Source organism: Cyprinodon variegatus, unplaced genomic scaffold (genome assembly GCF_000732505.1).
Source record: "Cyprinodon variegatus isolate N-32 unplaced genomic scaffold, C_variegatus-1.0 Scaffold199, whole genome shotgun sequence".
Classification (NCBI taxonomy): Eukaryota; Metazoa; Chordata; class Actinopteri; order Cyprinodontiformes; family Cyprinodontidae; genus Cyprinodon; species Cyprinodon variegatus.
The window spans coordinates 1138264-1162792 of record NW_015150652.1 but is presented as its reverse complement, the minus strand read 5'-3'; the positions used below and the strand labels follow the sequence as shown (position 1 = coordinate 1162792).

The 24529-nt window shown below is 38.3% G+C and overlaps 1 protein-coding gene across 1 annotated transcript in view; it reads right to left on the bottom strand.

Annotated features, from left to right (window-relative positions):
• Positions 1 to 24529, bottom strand: part of LOC107087924 (protocadherin-16-like) — a 108322-nt gene that overhangs the window by 5451 nt on the left and 78342 nt on the right. Inside the window, exons 5-28 of the mRNA XM_015379768.1 lie at positions 24302 to 24484; positions 21036 to 21267; positions 20119 to 20355; positions 17744 to 18799; positions 17357 to 17544; positions 16091 to 16187; positions 15192 to 15349; positions 12743 to 13183; positions 10827 to 11116; positions 10554 to 10669; positions 8318 to 8557; positions 6353 to 6478; positions 6060 to 6269; positions 4979 to 5235; positions 4683 to 4889; positions 4202 to 4598; positions 4001 to 4114; positions 3677 to 3888; positions 3416 to 3567; positions 2784 to 2914; positions 2400 to 2686; positions 1515 to 1656; positions 1258 to 1429; positions 37 to 446 (exon numbers count right to left, since the gene is read on the bottom strand). Of these exons, the coding sequence (XP_015235254.1) occupies positions 37 to 446; positions 1258 to 1429; positions 1515 to 1656; positions 2400 to 2686; positions 2784 to 2914; positions 3416 to 3567; positions 3677 to 3888; positions 4001 to 4114; positions 4202 to 4598; positions 4683 to 4889; positions 4979 to 5235; positions 6060 to 6269; positions 6353 to 6478; positions 8318 to 8557; positions 10554 to 10669; positions 10827 to 11116; positions 12743 to 13183; positions 15192 to 15349; positions 16091 to 16187; positions 17357 to 17544; positions 17744 to 18799; positions 20119 to 20355; positions 21036 to 21267; positions 24302 to 24484 (6055 nt within the window). The remainder of the gene's footprint in view (positions 1 to 36; positions 447 to 1257; positions 1430 to 1514; positions 1657 to 2399; positions 2687 to 2783; positions 2915 to 3415; positions 3568 to 3676; positions 3889 to 4000; positions 4115 to 4201; positions 4599 to 4682; positions 4890 to 4978; positions 5236 to 6059; positions 6270 to 6352; positions 6479 to 8317; positions 8558 to 10553; positions 10670 to 10826; positions 11117 to 12742; positions 13184 to 15191; positions 15350 to 16090; positions 16188 to 17356; positions 17545 to 17743; positions 18800 to 20118; positions 20356 to 21035; positions 21268 to 24301; positions 24485 to 24529) is intronic.

The following is a 24529-nucleotide window of genomic DNA, read 5'->3' as shown; positions in this document are numbered from 1 at the left end:
ACTAGGTAAGAATATAAAAACAAAAGATGTTCCTACCTGTTGCAGTCAGTCTTATGATCTCAGTCCCCGAGGTGGCTCCCTCACTGAGAGACACAGTATATTCTGCTCTAGTGAACACTGGGGGGTTATCGTTAACATCGGCAATTGTTATGACTGCAGCGACACTGGAGCTCCTTTGTGGGACACCTCGGTCTGACACCACCACAGTGAGGTTATAAAGCGACTTGGTTTCAAAGTCAAGCCTCTCAGCCAGTAACAGAGTTCCTACTGTTTGAAAGCCCCGTCCTTCTAGGAAACGTACACTGCTCTCAATCTGAAACGCATTTCCTTCATTTCCACTCGCAATGGCAAAGTCAAAGCCACAGTTTTCTCGTGACAGGTCACTGTCAAAGGCCTCAAAGGTAAGAATGGTTAACCCTGGAACGGTGTCTTCAGCCACTGTAGCCCTGAACACAGAAAACAACAAAAGATCAAATTTGAGACTAGACTAACATGCCCTGAGAATAACTAGAATGATTTAATAATTTAATCATCACAAACTTATTTCATTACTTGTATTACTATTATGACCTAAACATTATAGAAACTCTTTTTATATTTGTCAATATTTGGCAGACATTAGGTTCTGGTATTGTTAGAAAATCTCACAAGAATTTGGTTTAATTTCAATCACTTGAGCTAAAATTCGATTCAGTGTTGATTTAAATGTTTTCATAACAGTTTCTGGCTGTTCTCTACATCGAGTCCATTACTCTGCTTGGTTTTGATGCTTGGGAATGATACTTAAAAATACAGGAATAATTTACTTTTTGGTTGAAAAATGCTTGTTTTATATTTTAGTTGGGTCCTCATAAAGTAGAACAGATCCAGCCCTATTTTATTTTATTACCTGAGCAATAAAACATTTTCATGTACCCCTTGCAGTGCACCCCTGGACCACTAGGAGTACGAGTACCCCCTGTTGGGAATCACTACTGTAGATTACTTGCATATAATTTTATAAAGCTTAATATTGTTCTTTAAGAACCACTGGTCTCATGTAATTCTTTACCCAGAAACCAAATTTTGGATTTGTCTTAACTGTAAGAAATAGTCATCAAAAGTGAAAAAATTAAAGCTTAGAATATATCAGTCTGTGTATTAAAGAATCTATATTATATAAACATTTTACTTTTAGAAGGAAGTTTCTGAAACTAGCAAACTTTTCAATGATATCTTAATAAACTGAGATCCAACTTTGAATAAATATTGACGAACCTATACTCTGACTGGTGAAACACTGGAGCGTTGTCGTTGACGTCAGAAATCTGAACCTGGACTGTAGTGAGAGCGGAGAGTGAAGGCGAGCCTCCGTCTCGAGCTTCAATGACAATGTTAACGGCTGGACGTTCAGGGTCAAACTCGGCTTGGTGATTGATAAACAAGGTTCCTGGACAGAAAAGGTTATTTAAAATTCTGTACACATGTGATAAAAATAAACTAATGCTAAAAACTGAGGAGTAAAGATAGCTCACCGTTGCCGGGGTTTATATAGAAACCCTCCTGAGTGGATGACATCACTCTGTAGGTGATCCTCCCATTATCTCCAGAGTCCCTGTCAGTTGCTGTTACTGTGATAACTGCACTTCCAGGTGGCGTGTGCTCAGGTAGGGTAATCTGCCAATAAATATTTGTTTTTACAACTAGTGAATATTTTCTTTATTTTTTTTCATTTATATATTTTATTATATATATACTTAAAAACAGATCCATTTATAGACAGCACAACAAAACTCACATAGACCTTTTCTTTACAAATGGAAAGACGCACAAAGTTGTTAAAAAAAAGTCTGTGTTGGTAGTATGATTCATTGTTGTCTTTAAAAAAAGGATATAAATCAAAAGTATTTGATCTACAGGGTAAAATAAGACCACACCACCACATAAATATTAAATCTTCCAAATACAAGTCAAGAGGGCAACAGGCAGTAGCCTCAGAGATGGGGGGGGAGCGCATACCATAACACAGTCCCTGCTTTTCCTCAGTGTGTGCTAATGTTGAGGTAATTTCCTGACACAGTTTATGTATACTCATCTCTACAAGTTTCCCCCTGTTAAAATTAGGCAGTTAACTTTTATCACCCACAGAGTGTGCACACAGGCAACGTGCCTGTATGTTTTTACAGCAGTTTTAAAGCTGTGTGGTGCAACGACAATTTCTGGATTTAAATTTATTGTAGTGTCAAGTCTTTAGGGGTGAATAGAGGTCAAAAATGTAAATAAATGACTGTGCGCGTTTACTTATGCAAACATAATTTATAGTGCCCATTAAAACAATGAGTTTAATAATTTTACATACATATAGGTGCAAAAAAAAAAAAGAAAAGCATTTTCTTGACTTGCTTCATAGGCCGTCCTACCTGATAGAGATCATGGGTGAATACAGGTGCATTGTCGTTAATATCTTCCACCAATATTGTAATGTTGGCCTCAGTTTGGTGCTGGCTGTCTGTGGCTCTGACTGTCAGGGTGTACCATGTCTTCTCTTCAAAGTCCAGAGGGGCCGTCAGTGACACGCCTCCACTGTAACGATGGATCCCAAATTTGCCTAAGGATGTAGGGTCAAGCTGCAAGGAGTAAGAGAGCGCAGGACTGGAGTCCACATCGTTGCCTGTCACAAGAGTGATCTCCGTGCCGATTAGCGTATCTGACAACAAATGAAGCAAAGAGACATGCATCTGTTAGCTGCGGTCAACAATGGATGATTAACATAAAATATAGCTTATTAAAACTGAAATGCTTACTTTCTGGGATGCGAACCTCCTGGGGTAACGGAATAGTGGGACTGTTGTCATTTTGGTCAACAATTATCACTGTTAGCGTGGCTAAACCGGCCAGTCGTGGACTTCCTCTATCTGTCGCAGTAACTACTAGCCTATGAGTGGGCAGAGAGATGAGTTGTGCAGAGATGTTAGTTTTTTGTAAGTAGAGAACATAAATCTGTGCAATTAAAGCATTGCCTTCAAATGCGCATTCAGTTTTGGGTGCTGAAGATGTACATTTTGCTTTCACTTAGCAGAAGACAAACCAATAAACCCTTCCTGCCTACAGCTATAATCACCTATAACCTCTCCTTGACAAACTGTCCATAGGTTACTGAAATATTTAATTTCCCTTTGTAGTTAGTAAAGTATTTTTGAATTGAACTGACCTCAGGCAGGTCAATTTTACAGGGAGGTCTATCCAACTTGCTATACCCAGGACATGACACAACGATTTAATCTAAAGAGTCTTGTCAGCAATGAGATGTGTGATATTCCAAAATTAGTAACGCACTGACAGAGAAAATAAATGTATTGTTCAATTTTAATATATATTGTTAAAAGATTCTATCCTTTCATGGATGTTTATCTAAAGTGCTTTTTTTTTCTCTCACTTGGTTGTTGTAAAGATCTCCCTGTCCATGATGGCAGCTGTGGTGATGCTTCCTGTCACTGGATCAATCTTAAACAGGCCACTCATGCTTGAGGACTGGATGGAGTATGTCACCTGACCATTTTGGCCTTGGTCCACGTCTTCAGCCAGCACCTTTTGAAAAGATTTAGGTAAGGAAAAAATATTCAATAATCTAATTTAGCCTCTGAAACAGTCAGTGTAGAACAATAATGTTAGGCAATCTTTTGGGAATTTTGGACACCTGTATAATTGGCATTTCATATCCTTGTGCTTCTTTCATGTAAGCAACATAGTTCTGCAGCTGGAAGCGAGGCTGGTTGTCATTGACATCCTGAAGGACCAAATTAATGGCCATGAACGAAGTGGATGACACCGTTTCAGCTTTCACTACAAGACGGAGTCGGGGACTGTCCTCAAAGTCTAGTCCTTGGGAGCTCTGCACCCAGATTTCACCTGCAGGGCAGATGGGAGATGGAAATGCTTACTGAACAAAAGGATGGGGAAGGTCATCAAACTGGCATTGCTTTGCACATCATCACGTCTCTACAAAAGTGGAAATTCTCACCTGTTGAGGAGCTGATACTGAAAGCCTGCTTTCTGTTTCCACTAAAGAGACTATAGCTGATCCCCTTCCGTGTGCCATCTGGATACTGGGCCTGAGCCTGAGCCACTGCTGTGCCTGGAATTTAAAGCCTGAATCCTTAGTTATTAGAACAAATAAACTGAGAAATAATATGATTCTCTAAACTGAACATTGCTCTCGAACCTTTTTCAGCATTTTCCTGTAAGCTGACATCTCGAGCATTCCTTGAGAATCGAATGCCGTTGTATTCTACTTCCTTTACATAAATCACCACTACCCCCTGTGCAGACTGGGCCGGGCTGCCTTGATCCATGGCTTCCACTATCAAGGTCCTCTGAGCCTGGGTCAGGTCCCTTAGCGGCTCGGTGGCCTGGATCTCCCCTGTGAGCGAGTTGATGCTGAAGCCCCTCACAGATGTGGCAAAGCGATAAAACACGGAACCGTTGGCACCAAAATCTTTATCCTCAGCCTTCATGGTGGCTAAAACGCGCTGTGAACGCCTGCTGGACACTTCGATGATCAAAGGGTCTTGTATGAAGAAGGGGGCGTTATCGTTGACGTCAAGTATTGTTACGGTCACCTGTAGGTAGGTAGACGTACCATCAGTTAGGAGAATGAAACCACTATGTAAGTCGAGCAATTTGCCACCATCACTCCTTTTTACCTGAGCAGAAGAATTTTTGGGAGCAGCAGGGGAAAGGTCAACAGCAAACACCTGGAAGCTGTAAGATGCAGTTTTTTCCCGGTCAAGAGGCGCTGAGGTGGTGATAACACCTCTCTCCTCATCAACAGCGAAGGCTCCATGTGCTTCATGGCTGAGAAAATACAGGACCTTCCCATTAAGGTCATCATCAGCATCTGTTGCTGACACCTAAGAAAGACAAGGAAATATAATATTCATCAAAATGTAAACTGTGTGCTTATTTAAAGCTCTCATTACCCTTTGAATATCTGGCTCACCTGAAGAACTTGAAAACCCTTAGCAGCATCCTCAGAGACTTCCACGTTGTAGCTGTTTCTTTTAAAAACAGGGCTGTTGTCATTGACGTCTAACACTTTAAGGTTAACTGTGACAGTAGCACTAAGAGGGGGGCTCCCGTGATCTGTGGCCACCACCTTCAAGTTATAGTTTGCTTTTGTCTCTCTGTCAAGTCCACGTGACGTGGAGAGGGCCCCTGTGTTGGGGTGGAGTTGCAAAGCTCCATCAGGGTCCCCCTCTGCAAAGATGATACAGAAAAAACAAAACAAAAAAAAACATTATTTTCTTTCCTTCTACTTTTGACCATGAAATAACCCAGGCGAGTCAGTGGTCTTTCTGTTGTGAAGATTTTCTACATAATGAGTGTGTGACTTCAAAAAATGTGCATACTAATTAAAAATGTAAGATTAAACTAAATCCTCATTAACTTTATGATCAGATATGAGGAAAAATGTTTCCAGCTTTACAATCATATAAAAAAGAAGGAACTGTGCTTTCTTCCCTTGTTCCATTTCCAAATATAATAGGTTTTTAGATAGTTTATTTGAATGTATCATATATAAGTGATATAAAAATCTAGATATGATGCAATTAAATTATATTATGTACAATAAGGCTTAATATCATATAAACACATTACCAGTCTAATTGTATTTTATTTATATTAGTGCTGATACTTGTGCTACATGGACTTATAACATATATTTCTGCTTAGGAAATTCTTGCCAGTTATGGTTTTTCATTGTGGAAAAAAGTCCATACAATGAACACCAGATGGCAGCAAAGAGTTTCCAAGATGTTTATTGGTACGTTCCAAATTTGCATCAGCAGGCTTTTAAACATTGAGAAGTTTAGGATGGTTTTGTGACTGCAGTCTAAAAGTGTTGGATTACAGTGACATAAAAATTACCTTGATAAGTTCGAGCATGACAAACAAAAAAATTAAAAATGGTAAAACTTACTGTTATCAAATCAACACAACTAAAGGAATGTACAGTAATTAGCCTGCTAGTAGAAAAAATCATTTGAATCAGTGATCAGAAACAGCATGCTTGCTCTCACCAGTGATTCTGTACTCCAGTTCTCCACCGGGACCCGAGTCTGGATCTGTGGCCTTGATAAAGCAAAGTTCCACAGGGCCCTGGTTTTCTGGCACTTCGAGTTCATAAGATGACTTCGCAAAGATGGGGCCGTTATCGTTCATGTCTTGTATCTCCACACGGACCACGGCCTTGGCAAAATTCGGAGGCAGCCCTCCATCTCTGGCATACACTAAACAGAGGGTTTACTGAATGGTGAGTTTTTTCTGCATGATAAACCAACTTAAATGATGTACAACCATGTGTTTAGTGTACCAGTAAGTGTGTAATGATCCTGAACTTCTGTGTCAAGTTCTTTTGTGGTGGTGATGACTCCAGTTGAAGGATTGATCACAAAACCCTCCTCTGTCACACCTCCATATGTTATTTGACCATTAGAACCTGGTATCAAAGTTTAAAAAGAAAACCAAGCATTACTCCAGAAGCATTAACAAATACAAGGCTCAATAAGTCTCAATAAGTAATTTCTTCTTAAAATAAGTCATTTTTTCTAGAATTGAGGAGGTAAGTGAGACACTTTGCCAATGGAACAAGACAATTAACATTTAAAATAAGAAAAAGTAATTGCATTGTCTTATTTCAAGTGAATAATATCAGATTTTCTTATTTGAAGAGTAAAAATACTGATTCCATTGGCAAATCATCAGATTTAGCTACTAAAATAAAGGCTTAATACACTTATTTTAAGAATTTCTCACTTCTTTCTATATTGTTTTTGCAATGTATTGGCCACATGTTCACTCATAGTCCTTAAATATATCTATAGTTTTCCATTTTAAATACAAGCTTTAGAGTTTTTATTTTTTTATTTTTGTGTTAAACCAATGTAGGAAGAAGATATGATGTTTTATAAAGGTTTTGAAGGTTCATCTATTATCTAAAATCACCTAAAAATAAAGGCAGCTATGTTTAGAAGCCATTTTCTTCAAAAAAAACATAAAGCCTAGTTGAGGGTTATTTATCCGTTGATGCAATTATTGAGCAAAAAATGTCTTTTTACAGCCCTAGAAGAGACACAACATAAAAAAGAAACTGCTCTGGTCTGATGGGACCAAAATGTTCTTTTTTAATCCAACACAATGGTATGTGTGCAGAAAACAAACCCTACACAATTGGCTAAACAATCACTCCCACTATGAAACATGGGGACGATTCGTATCTTGGCAAACAACAATGAAATTGAACTACATATTATGCTTTTTCCACCAATGTTTTTGACAAAAGCTTAAATAATGTTTATTATAATGAGCTGTCAAAATTCATTTTGGGCTTTGTCCATCAATAAGACAGCTTTACCACCGTCCGTCTTTATTGCTGAGAAACACTTACTGAACCAGGTAGCAGCTTGGCTTTACAATTGGCAATAAACTTGAAACTGTCTTTTAAAAAAAGGGCAAAAACTGTGAAACTCATACTTTAGTGAGCTGATGCAGTTCAGTTCGACATGTTTCCTCTGGATGTGTTCAGATTACATATCTCCATCTATTGGAGCTGCAAGTTGCCGCCATGGTGTGTTATAGAAAAACAGTGTTGATTGGATTGGGTGCTTTGTTACCCTCTATTGGTTCATTAATAATCAATATCTGAAATAATCTTGTGGGTCAGATGTAATTCTGTTACAAACCACATGCCTACAGGCTGAATCCCATCTGAAAGAACTTAATCCAATTTGCAAAGAAAAATTGATCAAATTCCCAGTCTCTTTATATGCAAACCTTGTAGAAACGCCACCCAAATAACTTTTTCTTTAAGTTTTGTTGCACTAGTGGGTTTTATTTGATGGGAGGCAGACAGGAAAGAGGTTGGAAAGAGAGGGGTAGACAGTCAGGAAAGGTCTCAGGGTCAGGATATGAATTTGAGGTGTTTGTATCAAGTACAGGGGTAACTATAAAATGGTCTACCCCAATGCAGCTGCCCAGCGTTGCCCATAAAGTCTTTCAGCTGTCTTTGCCAAGTATTTACTCTCAAGGGCTGAATTCAAAAAGCATTTCAAATAAAACAAAATTACAAAACATGGGAGTTAAAGGAATATGTAGGTTTTTTTTTTAATTCTGATAAAAACAATCCCTTTAATTGCTATATCTGTGTAACTAAACACCTTTCATTCATTTAGTATCTACACATTACTATATTTGAAACATGTGCCTGTTTCTCCATTATGAAAATGCAGCATTTTAACAGGTTCCTCTGCTTTGTTTTCAGGAATCTATTGAAGCAAACCTTGATCACGATCTGTGGCTGTTACAGTGAACACTGTGGTTCCTGGTCCTTGATTTTCCATCACTTGGGCGTTGAACTCTGGCTGCTGAAACACTGGAGATTCGTCGTTGACGTCTATCACCTGCACACACAACAGCTGGGAGGTGGAGAGCGGTGGTACTCCATGATCCTCTGCTATGATTGTTAGGTTAAAGGCCTCCTGCTCTTCCCGGTCCAAGACTTTAAGGATGGAGAGAGAGCCTGAAACCAAAACATTGCATAGAATAGTTTATTAGGACTCTTTAAAAAGTATTACTTCACCTTAAAGTTTTATAATGCTTACAGGTTTTCTACAGATCCTTATTCACTTAAATCTGCTTTCATACTACATAGTCTTTAAATCTGTAAGACACCAACTGGTGTATGAATGTATTTGATGCATATGAACCGAAGATCAGTGAATTACAACCAGTGTTAGCAGAGTCTGGCTATTTTACTCCTCACTTTTCTCCATCCCACAGCCCTGCTGTCATCCAACCAACTACGAGGAAGGTCAGCCAAAGTGAGAGGAAACATGAAATAGATGCATGCATGTGTGTGTTTGTACTTTACACAGCAGCGTACAAAGTTAAGCTGCAGCGCTTAAGAAACGTGTAATTTATAAATGCCACAGTATGCCAAAGATACACTGTGTGCTAACTTCTTGTTTGAGCTCTGAGACTCCGACGTCTCGGGGGGTCTTGGCTGTTTCAGTTAAGAGGCAGAAACAGGAAAACTGTGTGTTTAAATAGGTCACAAACTTAGTTTTTTGGGCCCTTTTTTCACTTTTTATTTATAGTATTTAAAAACCATTTATAAAACACTAACAATTAAGTTAGCCTGAGTTTGTAGTTATAAAGTATTTCCTTAAGTGTTGGAATCTGATGCAAGATAAACTACTCTTTAAAAATAGATATTTTCTAACAAATCAACCATAAATAGCTTCATGCGAAAAATGATTTAGGAGAAACCTTTTTGAGCACTTCATAAAACGTGCTGTAAAACTTAAGTAACAGATTGTGGCACAAAGTTGGCCGTTTATAAGCAGTAATCAGTCTAATGATACCTCCTAGATCAGCCAGTAAGTTTGGCAAACCTCTTCACAATGTGTGTTAATCTGCCATTACATCTCATCATAACTCCAGACTTAATGCCACTGAACTCAGAAGTGAAACCAGCCCAGCAGACTCTAATGACGTTAAGTCTTTCTTCCATCTGGAAGCTGCATTAGGTGTCTGTTATATGGTTCGTAATCCCAGTCAGAGTATAGGCCCACTATGCTGCTAGTACCCAGCCTCAGATATGAGGCAACTGAGTCTGAAAGTCTATAATTCCTATTTTACATTCTAAAAGCCAGAATAAAGATTATTTCTCATGAAAAAATCCTTTAATACAACATGAGAAAATGGGTGCGGATGAAAAACTTTTCTCCAGGGGATTGAGCGATCGCCTATTAAAGAAAGCTATGAGAGTTTAAGCACTTAAGCAGTTCAGATGTGTTTCATTTTTTGTCTACTGGAAAGTGTTGCTCATCCATATCCATGGCGATTATGCACAGGTTTCATCATATCCATAAAAGCATTCTGTTAAAGTAAAGTTGAAAGGAAGATTCTTCATTTTTGCATTTTTTTAAGTTATTAACCTTACTTTAAATGTTTGCTGTTTTAAAGCAAGTTATACGATGATAAATGAACTGAATTTCACTAGATTAGACGTATATAAATAACCATAATCGTCACTGGAATTGTACTTTTCCCTTTAGAGTACTTTTTTATTTGAATCAGATGGCTGATACTAAAAGAAGCATTACCGAAGGATGCTGCTACCTGTGGCCAAAACACAGAACTGCAGCACTCCTCTCACAGCTTGTGCTCATACTTGAAATATTTTCTTTGCTTGTTTTTTTATTTACATTTTTTTTTTTTTTACCTTACATGGAGTTGCAATTGGTGTGTGAGCAAAGCTAGATACCAGTGGGTTCTGAGCATCCAAAAAACCTACTTTGAATGTAACACTTGCTTGCAAGATTGCCCCAATTTAACATGGACACGCAGGACATCACATATGCAGAAACAGCGCAGATGCATCGGCGCTGAAGTACTGAGGTGTCACTCTGCTCATCAAACAATGTTTTAGTTGAGTCAAATAAAAAGGCTATAGTAAAGATTTTTCAGTAAAAACTTAGTTACTTAAAATTACTTAAATAAAGTAACTGTACCTGTATTAGGATTAAGAGTGAAGCGACCAGCATTGTTGCCTGCTTGGATTCTGTAGGATACTCTGCCATTCTCTCCTTCATCTTTATCCTGTGCTACCACGTACAAAATCACAAACCTGTTGGTGAAAACAAAACAAAATATGACAAAAACAAAGGAGTAACTTTAGTGTTTTAGCCGAGCAATAAATCTCATCATTTGAGAAGAATGAACAAGGGAAAAAAGTCACCAAAGCCACTATAAAAAAAAAAAAAAAAATGTGATCTGACTCTCACCCTACAGGCTGATCCTCCATGACACTGACAGCAGACGGAGAGCTAAATGTTGGAGCGTTGTCATTTTCATCCGTCACATACAGCCGAGCTGTGACTGAGCCCTTCTGAGAGGGATCTACTGCTTGGTCAGTGGCTCGTACCACAAGGTAGAGGGAGGCCGTAGACTCACGGTCTAACTTCTGCCCCAAAGTAAGGACCCCGCTTAGTGGGTCAAGGACCAGGAGGTCAGGGGTGTCAGGCCAGCAATGCTCAATAGAGTAACGTAGCTCACTGTTTGGTCCACTTCCATCCTGTGAAAAACAAAAGGTTAAGGCTGATTGTGATGACATCATCTGCAGGTTCTTTAAATAGTTTCAAATTCCCTCATCTTTTGTTTCCAAGGAGTGACCTTGACCAATAGTTCGTCACTCTTTGTCAACAGCTTTCTAGATTCTCTTTGGACCTTGGCTATACAGTAGCTAAATAAGTTATATCCTGATTATTATTCAGCGAACCAATGAATTAACTATATAGCTTCTTTTAAAATAAAAATTATTTGTGCAAAGCATCAACTTTTTAAAATAAAACTGTAACATCTACCATTTTCTCTTGATTGTATTTCTATTTATTTATTGTGTAATTGTCACAGGCTGGTAATGACAAAATGATTTATATCCCTGCCACACAACCAGGTCTGTGATAATTGCTTCAGTGGAATATGATTTGGTCTGCCTTTAATAAATACTTTTACAACATTTTATCATATAATAATAATCATTGGCTTCCAAGAGAACTATATTTCAAAACAGAACTGCTTGTGTGACCTGTGGGGATGTGATAATTATAATTTGGTCTGATATTGCTATGGACTTGTTGTAATAAGTGGGCTAATTATTATAAATCTTGTAGCTTTCATATTGCAGATGACAACGAAAAGGAAAATTAAAAGTATACACATTTACAGTTTCTGTGGCAAAAAAGTGAGGGATAAGAAGTAGGGAAAGACTGAGATTTATGCAGCGAAGAATGATAGAGAGGGTCACAGGTGAGGGAGGCCACTGAAAGTGCACAGAATCAGGGGTTGCAACTGAATCTCACATCAATTTTAATGCAGAAATGTTCCATTTGTGGGATATTTTGCTGCCCAGAACAACAGTCTTCCCCTTAAGCTGACGGCTGAAATGATTCTCGTTTGGTAAGTGAACTAAAGCCTTTTCTGAATTTGTCTTCTGTGTATAATTATTTATTTTGCGAAACATCAGTTTTCCTCAATTAACCCAGACCTACAACTTGTCTTTGCTTCTTATAAGAAAAAATGTCACAATATTTTGTGTTTTGTTTGGGTTTTTTCTTATTCCATATGAATATAACAGATTTCTAACGTAGTTTTAGGGCTAACGTACTTTGAGCTTTGCCACTTTGCATAGATGTAATGCTGATCTCTGCCCAGGTCCCCCTTGAAAATGAGATCCAGATCTCAATGGGGGTTTACCTGGTTAAATAAAGGAAAAAAAAAAAAAAAAATAGATATTTTGCTCCTCTTTTGCGCATCCATGTAAATATTGTAGATCTGCTGAGATTTTGAGGCCAAAGTAGCCACCCTGTCCTGATTATTATTATTATTATGATCACAGAAGAGCTCTTTAAACAGAACAGATTAAAATTGATACAAAAAACATTTGATGATGACTATTTCGTTTTCACAGGACCTTGATGATTAACTTTTTGCATGGATTTTTCAAATGTGAAAATACCTTGCAACTAAGAAAGAGTGTGACATAATTATTTAGTAGCATTAAACAGAGAAAGTTCAGAGGCCAGAACTACAGCCAAGGGATGCTTTATAAGGTAAGAAAGAAATTTATTTCTATGGAATCACAATACAAATGGAACAGACTTTTAAAAATCATTGTACTGCTCAAATCTTTGTTTCTTACCCTATCCACAGCCTGGAAAGTGTGTATTGAAGCCCCCGGCTCTGTGTTTTCTGAGATCACAATAGTCACTGGGTCCTCTGAAAACTCAGGGGCATGGTCATTGCTATCCTTCACATTGATGTCCAGCTTGACCAGGTGGCTGCTTGGAAATGCTTGAGAGAAATCTGTCACCTCGACGTGCAGAGTGTATCTGGAGCCCTTCTCATAGTCCAGCTCGCGCACCAGGTACACATGGCCCTCCAGACGGTCCACCATGAAAGTCCCGTCCCGGTCGGTCCCTCCCACTACCAGGTAGGTCACCTGGCCATCCTGCACAGCAGAATCCTGATGGCCAGGTGGGCGTAACGTGCCGATAATGGAGCCGGGAGCAGTGCCTTCAACAGTGTTCAGGGTCATAGATTTGACATTGGGTGTTGGGGATGACCTGGCGTTGCTGAGAACCTGAAATAAAAAGAAAAGAAAATTAAATCAAACAGCTTCAGTTTTTCTCTACCATTTGTGGTCACTTTTAGAAACAAACATTGGTGGTTCAAATACTGTTCACACTGAACTCTTTCACCAAATCAACCGAGGGTGAGCCAAAGCACACTGAAATAATTCAATGTATCATTTAAATGATGCATGAGAGAAAACCATCAAGGCAAAGTCTGTTGTATGTAACAAGGCTAGGTTTCTTTTAATAGTCAGAAGGTGGTGTAGAAAGATCTCAGGCTTAAATCGCTAAACTTGAACTTCAGCTGTACTACTGAGATTTTTCTATGATTACTTTCAATAAAAAAAAAAAAAAACACTTTTGGGCTTTCTCATTGGGCATTATACATTCTTTCCATACAAATATCCCAACACTGCTGCAAAAAAAAAAAAAAAAAAAAACACTTTTGGGCTTTCTCATTGGGCATTATACATTCTTTCCATACAAATATCCCAACACTGCTGCAATCCAATTTCATCCAGGGAGCCCAAGGTCTGTAAAGTAATACACTAGAATAAAAGTTTTGATGGGAAATTGCAAAATACATCATTTCAAATAAAGCAGAGCAATAACCAACAGCCACATACCTCAGATTGTGCTGAGGAGAAAAACATCTGTAGAGGCTGGGTGTCACTGATAAGATAATTTTTTTTCTGGTAAACTGATTAATTTTTTTGTTGCTTAAATGTCTCACTCAGACAAAACCAGAATCAGAAATGCTGTTAACAAGAATTTCTTTTACATATACGAGGAATTTGCTTTGGTGATGAGGTGTTAGACTTAGGCAAGCAAACATGCAGCTTACATGAAAAAAAAAAAAAAAACGTGAATAGAAATATATAGAATTTACAAATGCAGGTTTTATATGAAGAGCATGGTTGCAGTTAATGTACAACAGCATGAAATTAGATTAGACAGTATACATATATACATATACTGGGAGGCTTTTTGTTTGTTAGTTTATTTTTTCATACACCTATGGGGAAAATTGTCATTGGGGGAACAGCATCTTCTTTATGGGGCTATTAGAAGATGAGAAGGAACTGTTTTCTGTGTACAATGACTCAGATCAGGCTTAAAAGTGCTAAACAGATCTCATTTATTTTTATAGCAGTGCTTTTACTCTTGTTCCTTTTTCTAAGTAGGATGTCAAATAATTTTACTCACAGCAAAAAACAAAAAAATAACAAACAATATCACCATTTCTGATTTTATCCACATATTTTTTTTCTCAAAAATCAGTAAACTTAACATTTTACCTCATCCAAAACAAGTGTTTTAGTATACATACATGTGTTGCACCCTGCTACTGTACAGTGGTGTGCAACGCCGTTTTGTTTTTATGATTCACTGCAGCTGGCTCTCATCAAATCTCATCTGGGAGCGTTTGATTCCAAGGTGCCTGTTTCCCCTCTGTCTAATCACACTGTCACACAAAGAGCGTACAAGTGAAATCTGAGGCAAGCAATCCTGCTGCAATTAGCATCCTTTTCCTTTCTGAAATCATATCAGGCAAAAAAACAAAGAGCTCCCTGCTCTACAGTGAAAGAAAGCCACCGCCGCCCTTTCCTTGGACATTTTTCTCCTGCAGTTAAATTCCTGATATTGTGTGTTGATACTCGAGCTTGACCTTCATTGCAGAGCATTAAGAAAATCAGTCCTGGCCGGCACACTCCCTGTGCGCAGAGTCACCCTCTCACTGTGGGCTTTGGTTACCCCATGACCTCTGGATCAGGAAACGCATACTAGATTCGATACATGCTTTTATTTACACAGGCAAGGGTTCAGCTTCACTCCTACTCATATAACTCATTTTCTATTTGTTCTGATAGTTATATGGTGCAAAAAATGTCAAAGCTATAGCAAGTAAAGCAAAAAGCAAGAGGTAAACTGTGAAAGTCAACACACCACATAGATCTTTAGTCCCCCATTTGACTTGAAAGGATTCCGACTGTGATCAATAAATGTTATATTTACTTGTATTCGGATTTGGCAGGTTGAGCTGAGGCCTGGAGTGCCGTGGTCAGTGGCGGTCACTGTATATCTGTACTCAGCTCGCTCAGCCCAACGTAGAGGGGAAGCAGTTCTCAGCTCGCCACTGGTGGGGTTCAAGGAGAAACGCTCTGCTCTGGGACCTTAAGAAGTTCAAACAGATAAAGTCGAAATTAAAAATGTGATTACTGCTCAGTAACTCTAGAATGTCTAGATTCTAGAGTTACTGAGCAGTAATCACATTTTTGGAACAAAAGCCATAGAGATAAAATTATTTTGACAAATCCATTGGTGAACTTGGTAAACATATCAATGGTAAACGTATCAAAGAGCAACAGCGACTCATGGAGTCGCTGTTGCTCATGTTCTCAGCGACTCATGTTCTCTACCTCTACATAGCATTACCTAATGAAAACAAAGATGCTTGAGATGGCTAAAACAGACAGTTTATTTGTGATATGCATAACATAAATACAAATGTAAAAAGGTAAGAATTTGTAGGACTACATCCACATATACTTAAAACTCATTATGTTACTAGGAAATGATTTTTAGGTTGCTCTACTCATCTTTGATCATTAAAACAAAATGTTAACATCTGTGGACATTACATAGGAGTCAACTGAATATGTCTGAACAGGCTCTATTGCATATGGCTAACAACAAAAATATAATACTGAGTACAAACTCTTAATTAGAAATGTTTTGGTATTGATTGTGTGCTATGTGAAATAATTACCAAAGAATCAATCTGTCACAGCTATATTTTTAATGGGCTGAACAAATGGACGCCCTAGCAACTTAACTTGCTTGGTCTTGTGATGGCGCAACTTTCCTATCTCCATGCCTCTAGCTGGATCTATGTTTGATCGGGATGGAATTACCTGATAAAGAGTAGTGCAGTGTACCGTTCTCCCCCTCATCAGCATCTTTAGCTGACAGAGTTCCTACCACAGTCCCTGATGGTAGACCCTCTGGCACCTGCAACACAAAAACATAAAATTACGAACAGAACTTCCGTCCAAACACTTTCTGCTATGGCATTCTTTTATGTGCATACAGTAGATTCTAAAAAAGGTCATTCGTATCAATGATTAGCTGGAAGATAAAATGTCAAAAGTCATTTAAAACATTTGACTTTTTGCATGACTGTTATCTATATATCTGTACAGAAGGAAAAAAAGGAAAAGGACAAGCATGCAAGAGTTTGAGCAATATACAGTAAATGGAGTCCTATTACAGACAAAAAACTTTCAATGAAACAAATGGATGTCCAAAACACATCAAGATACAATATTTGTTTCAAATCAACATCAATGTTCTAAAAAAAGGTATTTGCCTCCACACAGCAGTTTTCCAAATATGTCTTTTACACCTTAATTGAGGAAGACCGTAACTCTTTGTATTTGCTAGATTGCAATAAAGTTGCAGATTGAAGAGGTTATTAGCATGAATGGCTAGTCTTGGTCGTGCAGACAAGAATCTCGATCCTAGATGAATCTGCTTGTGTGCTTGTTCTTTTGATGACAACCTAAATCAAATATGAATTTCGACTCACCTCTTTCTTCGCCTGGATGACTATAGACATGCAGTCAATCCTTTCCCTGACCCACAATTAAATATATTATGAACTAAATGATCAAAAAGTAGAGGATCTTCACCAGCTCAATAAGTGCTATAAAAGATGTATTTTTTTTTTTTTCCTATTTAATGCCTTGATTCACCAGGTATGGCAGCAGAGACCTAACTCTTATTTCTAATGACAACCTGGCCAAGAAGTACCAGGCAAGGAAACTACAAGTTAAGAGCAGAAAAATCTATAGAACTAAGGTTAAGCAAGTTAACCCTTCAAGCACAGTCTCCTGTTTAAATAATTTTGAGCAGGAGCAACACATTCATAACGTTTTGGGAGTGTGATTCTGATGAAAAGTGAGTTTCCAGCCAAAGTTATATGGTACCAATTTGAAAATTGTTTGGATTAAAACTCAATATTTTTCTAAATTTAATAAATTTATTGGCATTAGGGACAACATAGTCTGAGAGGGACATCCCTTGTTGACATCAGTTGAAATTAAAGGTATTTTGTATGTAGATTTCCTCCTGATGTAGTAATATCCCTCGTTGACAGATCTAGCTCCATCAGTTCTCACCTGAAGCAGCAGCTCTCTTTCAGGCCTGGCATGAGTGAAATTGGGGGCGTTGTCATTTTCATCCAGTACGGTGATGTGAGCAGTGCCTGTGGTGCTGCGCGGAGGAGTGCCCCCATCCTGCACCACCACGATAAGCTGATAGCTTGACTGCTGCTCTCTGTCCAGAGCGAGGCGGGTGCTGATCTCCCCTAGAGCCAGACAGAAAATTGAAAAGAGCAAAATTGAATACTTTAATTAAGAGACAGCAGATCATTAGGTCCTGGAAGAAAATTATGCAGCATTTAATATGCTATTGCTTTAACACTCAGTAATATTTATTTCCTTGTAATCCTATTAAAAATGTCAAATTAAACTGTTGCTTAAATTCCTCATGGTATTTTTAGTTACCTGTTTGTGAGTTGATCTGAAAGTGTCTGTCTGAGTGGAGAAGTTTGTATGTGAGTCGAGCATTTAGTCCTGCATCTCTGTCTGTTGCAGAAACTCTCCCAAAGCCGGACCCTGCCATTAAGTTCTCTCTGACAGCAAGGAACACCCTCTCCTGGCTCAGCCTCGGGGAATTATCATTCTCATCCGTTACAGACACCCTGACAGTGGCACTGCCGGTCCTGCCCGCTCCGCCTGGGCCTGATGTAGCCAAGACTGTCAACAGGTACATATCTTTGACCTCTCTGTCCAGAGAACTACGAACAAACAGCCATCCAGTGTCTGGCATGATGCCAAATCCAGCTGCATCACCATCAGGCCTCAGACGGTAGGAAATATAGGAGGACGAAGACGGGGTGCTTCCAGTATTCCCTGATGACTCTCTGTTGAGTGCTCGAACCTGCAGGAAACGTGTGTTGAGAGGCGTGTTCTCCCGGAGCTCCACTCTGTAGGTGAGGGTGTCAAAGGTGGGGCCTTGTGCATCCTGTGCTTGGATATGGACCACAAGAGTAAAAGTGGAACTAAGCTGCGGCGCTCCACCATCCTTCGCCACCACCTGAAGATCATAGCGTGGAACAGACTCATAAGAAAGACTTCCAATCAGTCGTACCTCCCCACTACCACGGTCTACGCCAAATGTCCTTTGGCCGCTGCTGCCCGCAGCCCCCGCAGAGATGAGGTCAAAGCTCAGATGTCCATTGTGACCAGAGTCTTTGTCTGTGGCCTGGATTCGGTATATTACTGAGCCCATTTTGGTTATTTCAGGCAACAGGAGGGACTCAGATGAAGAGGGAAGGAATGCGGGGGCGTTGTCATTGACATCTGAAATAGTTATACGAACACGGCTGGTTGCATAGGCTGGGGGAGAACCAAAGCGTGCCTGGATATCTAGGTTCAGACTGGAGCAGGTTTCATGGTCAAGAGGCAGAGCTGTTCGAATGGTGCCAGAGGTGCTGTCCACTGTGAAGTAGCCATCAGGGTCTCCGGAAGAAATGGAGTATAAGATGCCTTTAGAAACACCTAAAAAAAAAAGAGAAAAGACATGTTAAGTCTCAACGCCAATTTTATTTATAAAGCCTCTTTTTTTCACAAGCAAGTTATACTAAAGTGCTACAATGAAAGAACTATAAAAGTCTTCTCATAAAAGGAGTAAAAGCACATGAAAGGCATATTAATCCAAGAGTTTAAAACACACACAGAAAACTAAGAAAATCTAAGATATATCAAGCTGGAATTGATCCAAGAACCAAAGTGTAAAGCTTTGTTTTTAAAAGCAGCTAAATTGGTCTCATCAGTGAGAATTTTTTTATAGATTAGAAATTTTAGGGAAGCAGTAAATAAAAAACACAGTTGCTTGCAGGGTTTGCATGTTTGGATTTCAAGGTATCTAAGACCTTTTTAGATTTAAATTTTTTAAATAAATGATTTAAAAACTATTGATATATGATGGGCAACCCTCAAATCTCAGCCGGTGCTTGATGCATGGGTAATGTCGCTGTTCAACTCCTAACACTGATGACCTTTTCTGCCCTTTTCATCTATGATTTCTGTAAATAAAAAACAAAAATGCCAAGAACTCTTAAAAGAAAACAACAAATAACAGAAAGAGATAAAGTGCACTTCTGAAGAAAGTAGGGGTCAACAGTATTTCAGGCAATAGAACGTACCACTTTCAGTGTCAATGCATAAATGTTTCATTTCTAAATAACAGAAAAAAGGCAACTTCTAAACTAGATTTTGGACTAACAGTACTGTCTCTCTCTTCTCTCTCTCCCTCTCCCCCTCCCTCTCTCTCTCTACTGTATGGGGGTCTCGAAAGTTTTGGTTAATTAGAATTTTTTTTATATTTCAACCTTTAATTTTTCTTTTTGTCACATTAACACTAATTCAACACACTGTAGTAAACAGATAAATCGAGGCAGAAGATGTCTTTCAGTCATCAATGCTCACATTCAGCAACACACAGGAACTCTTTCAACCTGGGCACCGTTTCATTCACAACACCTGTCCCATCAACCAAGAATCAGAATCAGAAATACTTTAATAATCCCAGGGAGAAATTACTTTCTTTACATGACTCCATCTGTAATAGACTATAGGACCAGTATGATATAACACAATTTCATACAATATATATAATTAGGGGCCTGGAAGGGTCCTTGGCCTGGAAAACGTTGAAGAACCCCGATTTAAGTCCTGTGCAGTTTAGTAGTAACTTAGTAGTGGTTTTGTTAATAAATACACAATGAAAGTATATAATTAATTTCAAGTATCCCAGATATTTCTTCTTTGTTTCGTACTTGTTACACAAGTGAGTTATTAATTAACAGCATTCATACCTGTTTTTGTTGCAGCATGGACCACTCCCACCGCTGTCCCCCTGAGAACATCCTCTGACACAGTGAAGAAATACTGTGCTTGTTCAAAAATAGGGGACGCAACAGAGCCTCCAACCACGCTCACGTTCACTCTGGCATTTACTGGTGCCTTCAGGCCGCTACCATCCTCAGCTGAAATCTCCATGGAAATAATGGTGTTGGCTTTGCCATGAAGGGAACGGGACAAAGAAATCACACCTAAAAAGTGAAAAATGTTTAAAAAGTGTTATTATTTCATTCTTATTGCAGACATCTTAAAAACACTGCTGAAGGCTGGAAATAATTTTATTGGTATTTAAATTAAAATGAAAGGAAATGGAATTTGTTGATCCTCATCTACTATTCTGAAGTGAGATGTATCAGCTGATTGTGTATTATGTTTATTATAACTGGTTTTATGTTTCTTATTGGATGAATGCATATATGCAAAATAGGGTGTTGAAAGGAGCTTTTCCATAGGAGACATGGCATAGCTTAGCAGCTCAAAAATGCAATCCTAGAATGTATAATTATCAATCTACTATATTTATTTTTGACAGTCCAAACATATTATAAACACAAGAGAAGATTAATTTTCTGTGTTGTATATTATTGTACCTATTCCTCTTTTTTGCCATATACCTCAGATTGCAGCTGCCTTTCAAACAGTAATCAGTTCCATGCATGTATAAATTACATTATGGAACCTTTATGATTACATTTGCAAATTCCCCTCCCAGTGTTTGGCACATTCTCAAAATCAACATTATTTTGCATATTAATGAAGAGATATAAGATAAAAGGAATGCACTTTCTTTTTTCCTTCTGTGACTGATGTGGTTCCTGGTTAGTAGACCAGCTTTGCAAGCTGTCAAGTTTGCACAAGTTTTTCAAATCACCTGTGTCTTTGTTGAGGGTGAAGAAAGTGGAGCCCCCTCCAGGTGCTGTGCGGTAGGTCACTCTGCCGTTTTCTCCAGCATCGGGGTCGTTGGCTGTTACCTTCAGCACAGAGGTACCAGGGGCGCTGTGAGTGCTGAGACTGACCGTGTACAGGACTGGATAGAAGGTGGGCCGGTTGTCATTAATGTCCACCACCGTGACTCTCACATGAGTTACAGAACTTAAACCACCCTGCATAAAAAAAAAACAAAGGATTAAATTCAATAGTTTCTCACTTAAGATCATTTAAGATAGAAACATGTGCAAGTAATTTAAATATCGGGCCAGTCAACTGTCTGAGTTTTTCTGCAAATTAGTTTGTTTGTGCTCAATGAATTATAACACAGTAAATGCAGTTTAGATCTGGTGGTTAAATAATAGTTTAAATGTACAACTCCAGAAGAAATAAAACTCTTCTTTCAAGGGCTTCTGGTCAAGGTAACGAGTGGCATCTAATACTGAAATGCTACATGAATACATTGACTGAAATGGGAATAGTGTAATTATATCTTCCAATTTAAAAGCCAGTAGTCCACTCTGGTTGCATGCAAAGTTTTTCTGAAGAATGACAGTGTCCTGCGGGTGTATTCGTTCTTAGAGCTTTGCTTTTGCTCAATTTGTTTGCAAATAAATACGTTCTGTGATATTAACCCTAAAGCACTGTATTAAATGGGTTTACAACATAGTAATGGGGATAAGCCAGTTAATAACTTCAAAGGCATTCTGATGCTGCTGCAAAATGGATGGATGTGAGATTGATGTGCATTTTGTTTTCATTCCAATAAAGAGGTTTTATCCCATGACCTTTGACTTTATGATTTTTATTTTTCCTTGACGTCCTGCCTAGAAGCTCTAGGGAGGATTCGCTTTAACCAGAGCTCCAGTAGATCTGTTTTTTTACTTACTATTGGTTGGTCTTGGACCACGCTAAGCTTTTTTTAATGCAAGGCATTGTAGGGTGGGCTCTTTTAGGTAGCTGTGTAAATTTTCATCTGGCTTTTCTAATAGCTTTGACTTACAGCCAACAGATGCCAGCACAGGTCTTTGTCTGTCCTACGTGCCAATACTTGAAATTTATTCAGGCTAAAAAAAACAATATTAGGATGGACAATTAGTGTATATAATTAAAATTTTCTTTTTTTATGATCAAATGGTTTTTGGTCCTTTTTGTAAGGGCATAACATGACCATGCACCATTAAAGTATCTTTCTTCTTGCTTCTTTGACTCCAGCCTTTACTGCATTTCCTTTCTTCTACTGATTGCTTTGCCATCCTGCTGATTCTTTTGATTCTTCAAGACAGTGCAAGGAACAGCATGTCGTGTTCTGACATGGGCTCCTCTTTGATCAGATTTATTTCAGTACAGTCAAACACAGCTTTGATTTTCTTATAACATAAAAAAAGTATTAAAAGTATTCCGCAGAAAGTTGTTAAATTGAATTAAAATGATCCTGAAAAGATTGAAATGATTGAACGAACAAAAATGGTCCAATCTAACACTATATAGACTTCACATTAACTTACATCCACCTCTGGTTGGCTGAAGGCCTTCTCAACTGACTCTTTTTCAAAAAGTAATTTTCTTTGTGACCGAAACTGAGCTCAACAAAAACTACAGAAATGGATATTACCAGATCAAGTAAAACAGGAATAATCAACCAATGATGTTAATTTGTGGTAAAGGGATTTGTCTATATATGTGTGAAGTTCTGCAAGACTTCAAGCATTCCCTTAAACACCTGACATTTATGCTCCATTTTACGTTCTATCTTCCTTTAAAACCATTTTCTCTCAGGTAAACAGTTCTGAAACCAAAGTTAGGAAACACCAAGATAAGAAACAACATGAGCCAGAACAAAGAGCATTCCAGTTGTAGTATCCTAAATTACAGCAGTATGGGCCAAGATCTTCCCCCCAGCGGGAGGTGTGAGAACCACATGAGTAGAGGTCCAGTTGATTCTGTGAGTAAAACAAAAGTCCGGTTATGAACCACAGTGAGGGACTCGGTTTTTTCTTTGGTTAGAGTTTTGGAGCAGTGAGCAAAGATGTCTTGGTTAAGACACTCTGAATTTTATTTTATTTTTATATTTTTTCTTCAAAAGATTATTAGCTTGCAAATAATTTTGAACATTCACTTTTGAGATTGTCTTTACTGTTTTCATTTTAGCAATAAAAAAGAGCACCTGAGAAACATAAAAATCCTCCCTCTTATTTGACACTTATGAATGATCCCTTAACTAATGATTCCTTAACAGAGAGTGACGAATGTAGTCCCTCAAATTAATTTAAGATTGTGGGACTTGATTTATGTATAATTGAAGAATAGAATTATGTCGAATAGAATTTAAGAAATGTTCCGATGCTACAAAAGCATTGTGACCTATTGTGATGCCTTATAAAGATGTTAGGATAGGTCTGTTGGCTGAAACACATTTAGTACACAAATATACACTAGGTTTTAAAAACTAGGGAGGTTTTTTATTTTATTTCAATGGGGTATCAACCCTCTGAGTAAGTGTGTTTCTTATTTCAAGCCTTGTGTTTTAAACCTGATGAAGGAACCTTATTGTGAAAATATTGTTCTCTGATATTCAATTAATGATTTTTGAGTACGATTTGAACTAATAAAACTTTCTTCTTTTTCTTGTGTTCTGGCAGGCTTTATGGTTAGGGTTGCCAGGTACTGTGACATATATCCCCCACAAGCTTACTTTTTCCTTCACTGAAAAATTGGGAGATTAGCGGGAGATAGCATAAAAAATCAGGGGGTTTCCCGCATAAATCTGGAAAGTTTCGCCAACTTCCCTGATTTATGAGTACATGTGCACAAAATCATTCTCAAATAATGAGATTTCACCTCCTCGGTTCCATCTATTTTGAGCTCCTTTCAGAATGAGCCGTTTAAAGTGTCATTTTTATTGACATAAGTTTTAGTTGGCTGCACCAATCTCACAATGTGGAAACCACCAAAAAATGGCTGAATGGTAGTTTTTTTTTTTTTTTTTTTTTTTGTTATTTTTGTGTTTGCAATGTAGCGCTAAAGACCCAAATACAAGTACAAAAATTTGCAAAAACTGAATTTTTCATAAGAGGTCTCCTTAAAGGTATGTACTAGATTGGCATTCATCATATTTCCTTATAGGATCGAATTTCTAGATTTAAACACTGTATTACAACAAGTGTATTTTATTATAGATGTAATAGTTATATAGTAAAAATGGCTTACTCCATCTGTTGCTGTTACAGCCAGTTCAAACTTCTCTAATCCCTCATCCCTGTCGAGAGTTGCACTGGTACATAGCTGACCCGTCTCCTTGTTAATGGTAAAGGGAACAGTGCCTCCAGAGCTTGAGCCCAGGGTGTAGGTAATGGTCCCAAAAGAACCTCGGTCTCCATCTGTGGCGGAAACCTAATGGAAAAGACACATGATTTAGAAAAAGAACACAGGTATCAC